At 48.3% G+C, this 15,210-nt stretch overlaps 1 protein-coding gene across 1 annotated transcript in view; it reads right to left on the bottom strand.

Moving 5' to 3' along the window:
* Nucleotides 1-15,087, bottom strand: part of COL4A1 (collagen type IV alpha 1 chain) — a 129,022-nt gene extending 113,935 nt beyond the window's left edge. The window contains exon 1 of the mRNA XM_031466313.2: nt 14,872-15,087. Within this exon, the coding sequence (XP_031322173.2) occupies nt 14,872-14,955 (84 nt within the window). The 5' untranslated portion in view covers nt 14,956-15,087. The remainder of the gene's footprint in view (nt 1-14,871) is intronic.
* Between the last annotated feature and the right edge of the window lie 123 nt (nt 15,088-15,210).

The raw sequence follows: 15,210 nt of genomic DNA, 5'->3' as shown, positions 1-15,210 counted from the left end.
CCAGAAGGATGCTGTTGCTGTCCTGGACCCTGAGCAGCACAGAGAAACGGAGACGCAGCTGAGAAGACAGGGTTTGCACACATGCAAAGGCAATTAGTGGGGCCAGGAAATAAGAGGCGGATGCCAAACATCTAATCAGGACAATATGATTAAAAGTTGCCAGAGTTGTCCTTCTTGACCAAAGTTCCCATCGCCCTTAGAAGTCCCTGCTTCCTGCCTGCTTCTAAGAGCCAACTCTTGGAGACATTGTCAAATTTAGTGCTATTCTTATCCACTGCCAGATTCAAGGCCTTTTTCCTTGATAAATCTTTTTCAACAGATCTTACTATAAAAACCTGCTAGCAAATCCCTCTAGACCAATAGCCTGTGGCATTTATCTCTTTGATGGTCTGAAATATACTCCAGGCATTGCCTCCTTAAAAACGCACCACGCACAGACTCCTTAAATATGCATATGATGTCAACGTGTTCATGGCCCCACAACCCCCAGTTAAAGGGGCCAGTCTGTGGCCTAGAGTACTTGAAAGTTGAGCTTACTTTTTAATTTGATTATGTTTTCCCACCTGTATTGAGATATAACTGGCGCATAGCACTGTAGAAGTTTAAGGTGCGCACTGTGTTGGTTTGACACGAGCGCACACCACAAACAATCGCCGCGTTATCATCTCTCCTCTCCCTCTGGGTGCAAAGTTCTTCGTTGTGTCTCGGTTCAAGACGGTCAGTTGCATTATTCAGCTCTACCCGCTCGTTTTTGGCTTCTCGATCTGCTAGCGGCTGAGAAGAGTATGTTCATTCCCCCACCCGCAGCTTTGCCGCATTTCTTTCCACCCAAGGCACTTACAGCGCTGGCTTTACAGTCTCGAGACGGTATTATTAAGCACACGTACACTCACGACCCTTGTATCTTCCTGATCTACTGTTCTTTCACAGTTTGTAACTTCCGTCTTTGTCCTCTGTGATTTTCTCTTTATTTTTAATCTTTTTTTAGTTGAAGTATAGCCAGTTAACTACACTGTGCTAGCTTCTGGTAGACGTTACCAGACTGTCATTTCTCGAGTCCAGTCTAACCTGGGGGTGAGGATCGCAGGCCTCCTCCACACAGTTTCCTCAGGCAGGGCCGGCTGCGGCCGAGCCACCTGCGCGGCTCTGCGTATGGGAGAGAGACAGGAGCTCAGGGGTGATTTCTGGCAGGTAGGCAGGTAGGACCAGCAAGCCATCCAAGACAGATGTCCCCATGTAGAGGGTTAGGGGAAACACAGCTGTGCAGCAATGTTCCAGCATGTGAGCTGGCCCCCGGGTAAACTCACTCAGTAGCTAAAGAGGACGTGCCCACTCACAGGTAGACTTTCCAACTGTGGGAGAAGACATTATCGGTTGCCATGAGAAGCCTCACTAGACCTCTTCCCCAGAGCTTCTCCTCAGAGTACTTCCCGGCACTCTGCTTCCACTGGTCACAGATGCTGGACTCCCCCGAGGCTGCCTCGCACGAAGGCTTCATCCAGCCCAGGACACACACTCTGGGCCAACCCATCAGACGCAGCGTACACCCTGCCTTTCTGTCACACTCGCCTCCCCGGCCCACAGTGGGGGCCAGCCCACCTGTGCAAATGGGCCAAGACCCAGACTCTAAAGAAATAAGACCGAGAGTATAAAAAGGGCGGCATATAAAGAAACACCTGCCTTGCACGTCCTCGGGCTGCAAGGCTGACGGCTTTCACTTGTCACGGCTCTGACTCTGGGAAAAGTGGATGAAACGCTGTACAAGCTAGTGGTTAGGGCATCGACTCGCCAAGTTTTTGATAATGACAAACTCAACCTAATCATTTCAGCTTTCAAGTCGGTACTGCAGTCTCTCAAATTACACAGCTGCACACCATCCAGGACGAGGATCAGCTGCACTCAAGTTTGGAGTTGTTTCTAGTAGTCATTGTCCTTCATCTGTCATCCCGACTTGAGGTCGTCAGAGATTCTGCTCTGAGATGACAACTACGGCTCAGATGTGGTGTCTGCATAGACTGGACACGTCAGCTGAACTTACCTCCTCTCAGCTCGCTGATGCTGTAAGAAGCCAATTGCCAGTCCAGGAATTAAGCTTATTAAGGATCATTTCTAGGATTATTCCCCCCAGAAGACTCTGCACATCACACATTTCATTAGGGGCTTTTACATTCTCTCTTTCCCCCACGTTCACAGCTTTTCGCGGGTGCAAGCCAGCACAGGCCGATCATCGAGGACGCCGGCCAGCACATTTCACCCAGAACTTTGACCTACGTTTTCTTTTTAAAGCCACTCAATATTTTCCCAGAAATGTCTTCATGTTTCTGATTCATTTGTCCCTAACTCACAAATTAGATGGGTTTTTCCCCAGAAACCTGGAAAACCTTGGTCCTCGGAACAGGACTTGAATTTTGCCAAACCACATAACTTAGAGAAAAAGGCTCAAGCATTGCGACCAGGACGCCTCCAGGTTCTAGCAAGTTCTAGGCCAGAGGACACCCCCTCTGCCTTCGTTGGGGCCATTACGCTGTCTGTCCCCTCAGAGTTGCCACCAACCGTGGGCGGCATGCCCCCGTGCCCTTCGGCACTGGGGGTCCTCGGGGTGCGGCCCCCGTGCCCTTCGGCCTCTTTACACAGGGTCTTGCTGACTCGGCCATAAAGCGATGCGATTCGAAGGCAGAGGACAGTCCTGTTGCACCACTGCTGTTGGGACACACACCCTCGTCAGAACGCCTGCAAGTCCTGAACCCTGCAGAAACACATTTGCTTTCTGAAGTCTCCATCCTTACATCTGGCATTTCCACATCGGACGCCTTTGTCCACCCTAAATCCGAGCTGTTCTCCCACAGCCAGCTTTGCGTAATTCCCAGGGCAGAGAGGAGAGCCCAGCTAACTCATTTCCTACCCAAGAGAGATTTCAAAATTTCCAATTTCTAAATAAATAGAACAACCCTCAATGTCTGCTCGCTTCATGAATTTACTTCAGAGATACAAAGTAAGCAATATTTCCTACGGAAGGATGCAATTCTCTTCCTTACACTGATAGCTCTTTTTTTTTTTAATTGGAGTCTAGTCAGTTTACAAAGTTGTGTCAATCTCTGGTGCACAGCACCATGTTTCAGTCACACATATACATGCATATATTCCTTTTCATACTCTTTTTCATCACAGGTTACTATAAGATACTGAAAATAGTTCCCTGTTCTGGACAGTAGAAACTCGTTGAGCAGAATTTCTGAGGCTGAGCCATTCCTAAAATCTTTTAAAATAATTTCTAGGTCAGCATGATGGAAGGCCAGAACTGCTTGTACTAATTCGATACACAGCCTCCGAGGGTGGCAGTACGGGCCCCTTTGCTCCACGGCTGGGCACACAGTGGGTGTACAGTAAATACTACCTACATGAGTGAATGTATGAATGAATGAACGGATACCTTTACTTATATTGGTATATACAACATATGGATGGTGCACATAGAGCTAATGCACGCGCAAATGCGTGTACAGGTACGTGTATGTGTATTTACACGTACCTGCTTATGAAGGCTTTCATACACAAAAGCCCTAACATCCTGTAAATGATCACTTTGTAAAAATGTGCAACTGAGACTCGTTTCTTCAAGACGTGCAGAGATGTACGAGGCTATCCCGTTCTTGGGCTTCTTAATGGATAAGCACCCTCTGTCAGTCACAGGTTTGGATTTCCTCTTGCTCTGTCCCATGCTGTGGCTTTCTGACCTCGACCTAAGGTGAATTCTAAAATGGCTCTCACAGCAAACGTTTATATGGCTGGGAGCCCCACCTCTGGGGCCCCTTAGACAACTTCCATCCCAGGAGACATGGGTCCAGATGCAGCCCCTCCAGCAGAGAATGAAATGCAGCAGCAAGTCCTGTTGGGCTATACTCTTTCCACATGAGTCACTCGCAGGAAGAAACCGATGGGAGACAGTCCTCTTCCACGCAGCTACAAAACACCGACTGTCAGAGCGTCTCACAGTCAGAGCGTCTCACAGTCAGAGAGCATCTCACAGTCAGAGCGTCTCACAGTCAGAGTGTCTCACAGTCAGAGCATCTCACAAGACCTAACGCGGCGCTAACGCTGCCACTTCCCGCAGGAAATCGCACGATGCTTTCATTTCAACTTGCCTGTGTGGGTTTTATGGTTGTCACGCTTCAAAGCTCAGTTTTCTGTCTAGGAATACTTTAAGGATAGACTCATACCCTAAAAAAATTATGCAATAAAAGCATTGAACTAATTTGAGTGTGAATATCGTTATAATCCTAAAATGCAGGACTTATCCAAGAACTTGCTCTCATTTTAAGGAATGAAGTAGAGGTAAAAGAAAGATATTTTTCAGTCTGTGTAGTTTCGGTTACAGATGAAGATCAATAATACAGTAATGAAATCAGCTACGAGCTAACATTTCTTGGATTCTTTTGGGGGGGTAATTAGGTTTATTTATTTAATTTTTTTTTTAAATGGAGGGACTGGGGATTGAACCCAGGACCTCAGGCATGCCAAGCACGCTCTCTACCACTCGAGCTATACCCTCCCCTCCTTTTCTTAGATTCTTGATGTGATAGTCACTCATGTATGTGCTTTACATGTATTATCACGTGTAATATCTTCTCAACAATCCTATAAAGAATTGGTATTATTACTGCTATTATACAGATAAGAAAACTGAGGCACAGAGAGGTTGAACAGATTGCCTGAGGTCAAACAGCTAGTTGCTAGCGAATCAAGAATTCAAATTCAAACAAGGTCCTACTGTACAGCACAGGGAACTATATTTAATTTCTTGTAATAACATATAATGGAAAAGAATCTGAAAAGAAAAGATACATGTGTATGTACATGTAGAACTGAACTGCTTTGCTGTACACCTGAAACTAACATTGTAAATCAACTACATGTCAATAAAACATAAAATTAAAAAACAATGAATAAAACAAGAGTGAAAAGAAAAAACAAACAAAAAGCAAACAAAGAGAGTTCAAACCCATGAGGCTGGGTTCGAGTCTACGGCTGTGTAATGCTCTTTCTAGAGTTTCAGACCCTCAGTAAAAACTTTGGGGACAGAAAGAGAACAGTGAAAGCTTTAATTTTTTTAGTGTAACATCTATTACAAAATTAATAAAACTGCTCTGACTGCCCCTTGGGCATGTATCAGAATACAAAGCCTATAAGAACACTTGCAACTGCTCGCATATTTTCTGACCCAGAGCAACTGCTCAACTGCATGCAACTTCAAATTGTTTTGATCGCCAGAAGAAAGATGCCCAGCTAAGAATCTATCACCCTGTGCTCTGTGCTTAAGTGAATTCTTAGCCTTGCTTGCTTCATTTTCACTGATGTGGGAAAGAAAAATGGGATTTTGGTTACACATGTGGCTTCCAGCCTAAAACAATGCCTAAAGTTATGTATATTTTAAATGAATGATTGAGTCAGGAGAAAGATACACGTATCTCTGTAACACATGAACGGAGGGTAACCTCCATGAAAGCAGAGAAAACATCTAAGGTCAAGAAGATACAATAAAAATGATTAATTAGAGAAAGTTTTTAAAAGCTTGAAAAGCCTGAATTCCAGAATAAAAGAATACAAGTTTATTACCTTCAAGTATTTAGGAAAACAAATTTTAATTACTGCTGAGGCAGCCAATCGCTATTTGTTCAGAGTTGCTTCAGCAAACTGATCAGAAGCGTCTGTCGCGAGCATCACGCTGATGTGCACCAGTGTTTGCGGGAGGCCAGGTGCGAATGAAGGATGAACTGAGGAGACTGCTTGCCTCATGTAATAGAGTGTGTTACCCCCAGCTTATCAGCTACTGGGACTCATTCTGGACCAGGTCTGGGTATTGATCTGTAATATATCGACCCGGGGCTGCACGATCCACTTGTTTTTTTCCCAACACGAACCCATCTTCCCACTTGGGCAAGTTCGCCATAATTTTACAGGCCATTTCCTGACCAAAAATTATGAGTTATCTTAAACCACTAACCCCAAGTGGTCTTTAACCTCCAGGGAATGGATTTGGCCACAATAAGATACAAAAGAGAACTTCCTCGTTCAGGGGCCCAAGAGGCCAAGGCACGGGGGCGGTGGGTGAGGGCAGGCCCTGCGGGAAGCTGAAGGCATGCGATGGGGGTCCAGCCCCACAACCTGGAGTGGGCCTGGCTCCAACAGCCTCTAAGCAAGACATGAAGGGGAGAACGGAGCCAGAAAGATGGAAAAACTCTGCCGTACAGTGGATGCCCATGAGAAAACCTGTGTCCCATGTCCCGAGGGGGAAAGGAGAACCACAGGGTCTCCTCTGGGCTCAGCTGCCCCCCAATCCCATTGGCCACACCCGCCCCAAATGGATTCACCAGCTTCCTGACCCTCGACATGCGTGCATCCCACCCTAACCCCCAAGTGGCACCACCGGGCTGGAGCCGGGATTGCAGGCAGTAACAATCAACACGGAAGAGAGAAAATCAGAACTGGGACAGTGATTTAAACACAACGGTTCCGCTTCTGTCTCATCCGGGCGAAGCGCTGCCCCAGAGCAGCATGGATCCAGCTCACATCCGTCAAGGGGCTGTCCCTGCAGAGTGTCCAAAATGGACCAGACCTGAGGTCTCTGGGCCCACGGCAAAAGCATCACCTGCTGGAAATGCAATTCTCAGGCGCACCCACCCCCGAGTCAGAGACTCCGGGAGTGGGGCCGGGCGTCCGTGCCCCCCAGCCCTCCAGGCGGTTCCAGACCTGCTGGCCTAGGGCTTCCGTGACGTCTCTAGCCCCACGACGCCCTGAAGATGTGATGACTTAGCGATTTGCTCCTCGGAATTAGGGGATTTCGCAAGCACGAAGCCAGCACTGTGTAAGTGCTTTACAAACATTAGCTCATTTCATCCATCCTCACACCTGTCCTCTAAGCGAATGCTACTGCTGTCCCCATGTTACAAATGACAAAATGTGGGCCGAGAGCAAGAGGGAATGAGCGCACAGCCGCACAGCTGTAAGAGGCACAGCCGGGATTCGAACCAGCACCAGGTCCCAGCGTCACCCAGGTGGGCCGAGTGTGCTGCGGGGCCGTCCTCCTCTCTGGATGCACCTGCAACACGGCCCTGTCCTTCCAGGAGCTGTGTGTAACTCACCTGCCCCTCTAACGCAAGCTGCTTACAGAAACAGGCATTTTGTTAGCCTGGCTGATTGCAGAGTCCTTGGAATTAAGCTGAACCCTTACACTGTATACGATGATTTGTATCTGTTTAAGATACAAAGTTAGATCAAATATTTTCCAAATGGACACTACAAAAAATGGGCCAAACTGTAACTATGTGGCCTTTCCCCCCCCAATAAAACCTGCACCGGATCGGCGACAACGGCCACAGCAGCACCAGCACCGCATGGCTCAAGCTCTCGTGCAGAAACAGCCTGGCCCCAGCAGATGAGCTTCATGCAACTCGGTCATACCTGTTTCATTAAAATTTCACTTTAGTCTTCAAAAAACTGTGAAAATGCAACTTGAAAATTAAAGCTAATCAGGAAAAGGAGTTGCTTGTATTTAAAAAAATGGCATTTTATATGTACATATGGGCATGACTGGGACATTATGCTGTACGCCAGAAATGGGCACATTGTAACTGACTGTACCTCAATTTAAAAAAATAAATTAAAAAATTAAAATTAAAAAATGACATTTTAAAGCTTATGCTCTTGTATGACTCGGAAATAAATGTTCTTGTGCCCAAGAATAAGTCACTGGTTGAATAAAAGGGTAACTGTGGAGTTTAGAATAAACTTTGACTGCTTTCTCATATTACAAAAATAATACGCTTACTTTAAAAAAAGAGACGTAGCAGCCAAACCTGTCACTGATTATAATACACGTGAATATTAATTCTTTAACAGAAATGAAGGAAAAACACCACAACAGTTATCGGTGGGCCCACTGGTAACGTTCTGAAGCAGGAGACCAGCCCTGACTGCCTAGCACCCTAAAAATGGCCCGCATGGCAAATGCTGGGTGCCAGGGGTGCTTCTCTTTCTGCACTGAAGACCCAGGCTGCCGTCCACTCACCGAACCTCCTTCACGTCTATGTGTCTGAGTGGGCAGCTGGGAAAAGTTTGTGCGAACAGCTTCGGAAACGTTGAGTTACAAGAAAACCCGGAGTTTTGTTCTTCAAAAAGGAATATGCTTTCTCCAAAGCAGAAACTCAATTAAAAAAATTTTTAACCATTTCACAATTGAGTGTCAAATACAGGAATACTGCCTCCACAACGTTCCCCTGAGCTGGACAGCAGTTACAGAATCCGCTCAGCTCTGGGTGAGTGACTAGACCAATGGTTTCCCCAGTTGTCGGGAAACCTGGAGAAGTGGGAGCAGTGCCACTGACATCACACTGGCTTCTTCCAGGTCCCAGTCAACATGTCTCGCTGTGATCTCAGTAAGAAAGAAATGCCCACAGAGCAGGAAGATATCTATAAGACGGGAACAAGCAAGAGTAACTCCAAAACGCTGCACGGAGTACTGACGCCACGAGCAGCACGAGACGAGGAGGCTGGATCTCCCTCCTGCACGGGCCACAGGTACCGACAGCAGGTGCGGGGCTCCCCCCTCCGCATCTGATTCGGACGCTCGGCATTTGTCTTTGACTTTACCAGACACCGAGCAAGCTTTAAAGCCCAGGTGACAGATAATGTTCCTATAGTGTGCAGATCATAAACCAAACCTAGCAAAGCAGGAATATTACTAAAGCACGGAATAAACTATTTACACAAAGAGTTCAGCACTGTGTATATTTCCCAGTTGTGTTTAGTCTAGGGTGGAATTTCTACTCCAAATTCCAAATTGAGAGGAAACACCTTCGTTTGGCATTACTTTCCTTTGTGTCCCTAAAACCACCACTGGGGTCAGGAAGGCAACATGATTTACGTCAGACAGCCCTCAGCCCCGCGGCCCCTCTCCCGGGGCCTGAGTGAGACAGCCAGGAACACTGGGCCAGCGGCAGGGAACCCACCCACCAGGCCCTCCCCCAAAACGGTGCGGGCACTTTTGAAAGAAGCTCTGCCCCCCAGCACCTCAAAATTATCAAAGGTGTCGAACCAACATCCAGAAGACAGTGCATCCCGGCCCTGCAGCAGTGATAAAACTAACATTTCTTGAGATCTTACTGGCCTCACGTGCACAAGCTTGCTGAGCAACGTGGAGGATTCCATGGACACTGTGGTGTCCTCCTTTGATGGATCAGGGACCCAAGGCTCAAAGAAATGACACGGCTCCGTGGAACACAGAGACAAGTCCTTCGTGACAATTATCCAAGCTGCATGTTGGGAGCAATAAACAATAAAACCACATAAATCCAGTCAAATTAAAGCAACAGCAAGACACCACGACACACCCATTGGAGTGGCCAAAATCCAGCTGACAACACCAAATGCTGGCCAGGATGTGGAGCGGCAGGAACTCTGCCATTGCTGGTGGGAATTCAAAATGGCGCAGCCACTGTGGAAGAGGTGGGTGGTTTCTCACAAAACTAGACGTCATCCTACCACGTGGCCCAACAGCTGGGCATTGTGGTGTCTGCCCAAAAGAGCTGAAAACTTACGTCCACACCAAAACCTGCACACAGACATTCACAGAAGCTTTATTCAAAACTGCCAAAACTTGGAAGCAACCAAGATGTCTTTTGATAGGTGAGTAGATAAACAAACTGTGGTCCAGCCAGACAATGGAATATTATTCAGGGCTAAAAAGAAATGAGCTATCAAGTCATGAAAAGACATGGAGGAAATTTCAATGCATATGAGTAAGTGAAAGAAGCCAATCTGAAACATCTGCATAATGTATGATTCCAACTGTATGAAAAGGCAAAACTTTGGAGACAGTAAAAAGATCAGCGGTTGCCAGGGTTTGGGGAGAGAAGGGGGTGAGTAGGCGGAGCACAGAGGACCTTCAGGGCAGTGAGAATACTGCGTACACTGTGCCACCACACAGTGGCCCAGACCCACAGAATGCACAGCACTGAGAGTGAGCCCAAAGATGAACGGGGGACTTTGGGTGGTGACGATGCAACAGAGCAGGTCCATCAGCTGTGACAAATGTACCATCTGGGGGGATGCTGACAGTAGGGGAGGCGTGCTTGTGTGGATGGAGGGGGTATGTGGGAAATCTCTGTACCTTCCACTCAGTTTTTCTTTGAACCTAAAACTGCTCAAAAAAATAAAGTCTTTATTCAAAACAAAGAGGCAGAAACCACCCAGCCAAGGAGATGGGGACCTTTGGTCAGATACTAGTTAGCCATTGTCAGATCCTGAGCAGAGGGATCACGTGGTCCTCAGTGGCATCACTGAAGACGGAAAGCCTCAGGTTAATGAGAGGAACGGGCCAGAGAGAAGACGGGGCTGAACGGACGGGCAGGAGCCAGGAGGCACTGGGCGTGTTTGCGATCAAAGCAGCACAGCCAAGGTGAGGTATTCCCGGGAACGTGAGGATGTCAGACGGAGGTTCGAGAGAAAGGTTTGCAGTCACTTTCATGGAACGGTAACAGATCCTGGGAGAGGAGAGGGTAGAGAAGAAAGAGAAGCTAGCAGGAGCCCACTCCCATGACGCACCCACAGAGGGTCTGGAAGGGGAAGAACTGAGAAGCAGAGAAACAGAAATGACCTGGGCAGACGGATGTCACAGGACTAAGACCGGGAGAACAATGGAGGGAAACGCAGAATGGAACCAGCTCCCTGTGTGTCAGGCTATAAAACACGAACCCAGGGTCTCTGGCGGAGTGCTGAACTCCTCAGAAGAAACTGACAATGGAGACGTGCTCTGGTTTACATCCCCTCCCATTGTGTGCACATGAATGGTAGGAATATGTCTTTTGCATTGTTCTAGAGCTGACATTTTTTAGTGGTTGTGTAATAACAGCAGGAAGAACAATACCCCGATGACATTGTTTTAGGCTTTCGATCGTGGCTTTCGCTCACACCCGCCCAAGAACTCAAATACCCAATCTGCTTGAGAGACCCCTTAATGAGGCTAATCCTTTCCCAGCTTCTGGAACAATTGTTCAGCAAACATCGCAGACTTTACCAAAACAAGTGCTGTAAATTATTCACTTGCTGATGTCCTCTCCATTTCTGAAAGGATTTATTTCAGAGTGTCACTGGTGGGTCCAACCTGTCTGCAAAATCTTTACCAGCTCTTCACTAGATAACTCCTTGTTAAGTTATAGCCGTCCCCCCAGGTTCCGAGAAATCTGCAGACAGCCTTGTTAATGAGTAATGCAGGGTTTTGTGACTTCCCTCATGTCCTTGCCCAAGTGAGGGTAGGTTTCTGGGCCAGCTCCGAAAGGCGCTCCGGCCTGGAGGCAGTCATCCGTGCTGCGACTCTGCAGACAGCCCAGTGCGCCCACAGCCTCAGGAGAGTGCCCTCCCCACTGCTCCCCTAGACTGTGCCCCCCCGCACCCCCACACCCCTCCCCTCCGGGCGGAATGGTCAGCTGTCACCACTGTTAATAACAGGATCTCAAAGGAGGGAACCTTAAGGTCATCTTTAAATGCAAAGGCAGTTTGATTTGTGAAAGGACCAAGGAAGAATTATCAAACCTCCTGAGGATGATGCACACGGCAATGAATATAAAAACAATACCCTGGGTTTCTGGTTCCTCCTCCTTCCTCAGACTCAGAGGTGGCATGTCCTCCCGGAAGTTTCCTGAGGTCCCCACACCTGGGCTAGGTGCTCCTGTGGCCCATGGTTTGCCTTGACTGTAGCATTTACCAGCCTGAGGCGCCCTTCCTGTTTCTTTCCCAGTATTTCTCAGGAGACTGCAACCTTCCTGGGGGACATGGGGTGGGTCCTACTCATTGGTGGTGCAGGGCCAGAGGGGAAGGGCGTGGCGTGAAGAAATGCTCAGGGTGCATGTGCGGAAGGAAGGCAGGCTGGATCCCAGGAAGGCGCAGGGGCAGATCTGCCAGGGAAACTGAGGCAGAGGGTTACTAAGCCCTCCAAAATCACCTGCTTAATAAAAGCAGGCACAACATTTAGGGTTCTCTGGCCCCTGAGCCGCACTTGTTCTGTGTGTGTGTGACTACAGCATTCGTTCAAACACTGATAATTCTCTGAGTGTGCACTCTTACACACACACAGGTCATGCACACTGTTTCCTCTGGTCGGTACTAGAGATGCCTCCCCTCATTCTGATCCAGTCCCATATACAGAAAGCATGATGATCTGGGTAACACCTTCACCAATCTGACTCCTGAGATGCTGGGTTCATGCTGCTGTCACGGGGACTAAATCCAAAATTAGCCTTCTCACTTAAATGGCATTTCCAGCAGAACATTTCCTCACTTCATTTGATTTCTAGGTCCTTCAGTCCCAGAATAGTGACTAATGGTCTGGAGATGCCAATATCCTGGGCAGGCAGCACCACGCTTTGGGGAAAGCTCACACTTCTGATCCTGAGGAATCATTTGTCAAGAAGCATCACACAGACCAGCTGGAGGGGGTAATTTGGAGGCTATGGAAGGAAGCATTCATTCAGCTCAGTATGACTGCGTGACTGAGAAGAGAGAGTACTCAATCATGACACTATGGGCAGATTTTTGTCTCAGGTCTGCACCCTATTCCTCCTTTCTTATCTAAGAGAGAAAAGTTGGAGAGGGCTGTTAGGGGTGGGGGAAAAAAATCTCCGACTTGAAAAATCCATCCACTAGTAAATGAACAGTATGACCATAGCAGATACGGTTAAATATAAAATCAAACAAAATCAAATCAAACAGCCTTTCATGTGAATAATGATGATAATAATTTTTAAAAGTGCAGTTTGTGCCCAGCACATAGTAGGTGACATTTGGGTGTACAAATGCAAGTAACACAGTTGCACATACTCCAGAAAAAGTAGATAATCCTAGAACCATTTCACTGGCTTCTGAATTAGGATTTGATTGATTTACAGCATCTTATCATCCAAAATGTATTTTTTTAATATTTTGCTTGGATCAATATTGAAATTATTTCAACTTTTTCTTATACCTAACAGCTGATTTTGAAAGGAGGGAAGCAGGAAAAAAAGTGTTATTGATGGCATGAAAAGTGAGACAAATTATTAAATTAGCCAGATACTACTTTTAAATGGATTTTCTTGTACAGCCATAAGTCATGTGCATATTTCTAAACTGCCACTCTTGATAATAACCGTGAAGTCAGTTGGTGATCAGAGGGTGTCCACACGCCAGACTTCTTAAGACTGTCTGAGACTTGAGGGATGGAGCAGAGGCAAGGCAGGAATGCACTTGCGCTTGTGAGAATAATTAAAGGGAAGTAAAATGATCCCAAACTCAACAGTAATGAGTTTGATTTTCCACTCACCGAGTGGCTCATTCTTTAAAGTCCTGGCTACTTGAAAGGCCGGCTCTTACAAATTAGCTTTGCTTTGCTAATATCATCAATCAGAAAATCTAACAGAGCTGCTTAGTTCCAGACAGAGAACTTGCTCACATTTCCTTGCCATCTGGTTAGCAATCCCTCCTTGGAAGTGTTAAACCTTTCGGACAATATTTTTAGACCCAAATAAAGTGTTCTAGAGCTACCTCTTTTTGAAAGTATTTTGTCATCATGGCCTGAGAGGGTTTAAATAACTGACGAGGGTGCTTGGCTAGACTCCGGGCTGGGAGACACGATGTGAAGTTAACTGCTGGTGTCATCACCAGGCCGGCCCTTCCAGGCCCAATGACAGAGCTGCCAGCAAAGAGCCAAATTCTCAACTACAAGTCATTTGTGCATGTTCTACAAGGCAAATAACAGTTAATAGCTGGTATACAGTGAGGTGGAGTCAGAGTTCTGGAGAGGAGAGATCCGCCCCCAAGAAAAAAAAAAACTAAGAGCAAAATTAGGATTTGAAACAGTAAGAGTAAGTGGGAAATGCAGCAAGTAGTAAAATCATTTTTAAATATTTGGTGGGGAGCCAAAAGCAAACTGTGTTTAGAAGCCACACCTTCCCAGCGTTTTGTCTACATCTGTGACACCGGGGAACAGCTGAGGTCTTTATTCCATCTGAAGGGATGGAAAAAAGGAAAGAACAACAGTACACCGAGGACCGTCCACGGTAGGACTCCTTTACTTCTGCAAATCGAACTCCCAGATCCTTTCCGGGCAAGCACAGGGCCGGAGGAAATGAAAACCAGGAAAACAATTTGTGCACAGAACAATAAGATGGAGTTTCATTTTGGTTTCACACTCAAATACAGTGCAGTCATAATTTTTTAAATATATTAATAAAAGTCATCGAGTATGGAAACGTTTGGAAGCTGCACTAAAGAAAAGCCCCACTTCTGCTCCTGAGCGTGCTTTAGCAACAGCAAAGTCGTGGGAAAGCAAAGATACAGCTGTTTCCAGGCAAACGGCCCAGAACTGCTCAGCATCAACCACCAGTCTCCAAAGCACCAGAGAAACACGCCCAGAGCGACTCCAGGGCACATGTGCGGGGCTCCGAACAGCATGGGGCGCGCGTGTCCACCCCTACGCGCCCGGACCCACTCGGGCATGGGGGCAGGTGAAGGTGCCCAACGGCCAGGCGCCCCCGAGGTGCGAGTTCAAATCCCGCTGACACCGGGCACCCTCACCCCGCGCGGGGCACACCAAGTTTTCTGCTCGCTTGTTTCCAGCCCAGAGGAGTCCCCTAACTCGCCCCTGCCCAGCCCACAACAAAGGAGACTCCCTAATGGATGCGCGACCGCAGCCCACAGGGGTCCCCGGCAGGGAGTGGCCGGGGAGCGCACCTGGCTGGGCCACGCGCGACCCCGAAGGGCGGCCCCGGCCGGGGACAAAGGGGTCGCGGGGGGCGCCGGGGCGTAGGGCGGCACCCGAGAGCGGAGCCGGCCCGGACTCACCTTCGCAGCGGCCCGGCTGCTCTCCTCGTGGAGCAGGAGGTCGGCGAGCAGCAGCAGCAGCCAGACGCCGAGCCGGAGCCCCATGGTGGCGAGCCCGGGGCGGCGGGGACCGGTGTGGGGACGGCGGGGACCGGCGGCCGGGCGCTCGCGGGCCGCGGCGGGCGGCTCACTCTCGCAGGGCCGGGGCTCGAGCGCTGCGCACCGACGCGGGCGCGGTGGCTCGCAGCGGAGTCCTGAGCGCGGCCAGGCGAGCTCCCCAATTTGTTGGCGGCGCTGCCCCCTCCCCTCGGCGCGGGCGGGCGGCGTCTCAAAGGGGGAGGACCCTGCGGCGCGGGTAAG

The sequence above is a fragment of the Camelus dromedarius genome, chromosome 13 (assembly GCF_036321535.1).
Source record: "Camelus dromedarius isolate mCamDro1 chromosome 13, mCamDro1.pat, whole genome shotgun sequence".
In the NCBI taxonomy this organism is placed as follows: Eukaryota; Metazoa; Chordata; class Mammalia; order Artiodactyla; family Camelidae; genus Camelus; species Camelus dromedarius.
The sequence above is the reverse complement of the archived record's forward strand: the minus strand, read 5'-3'. Positions and strand labels throughout refer to the sequence as shown.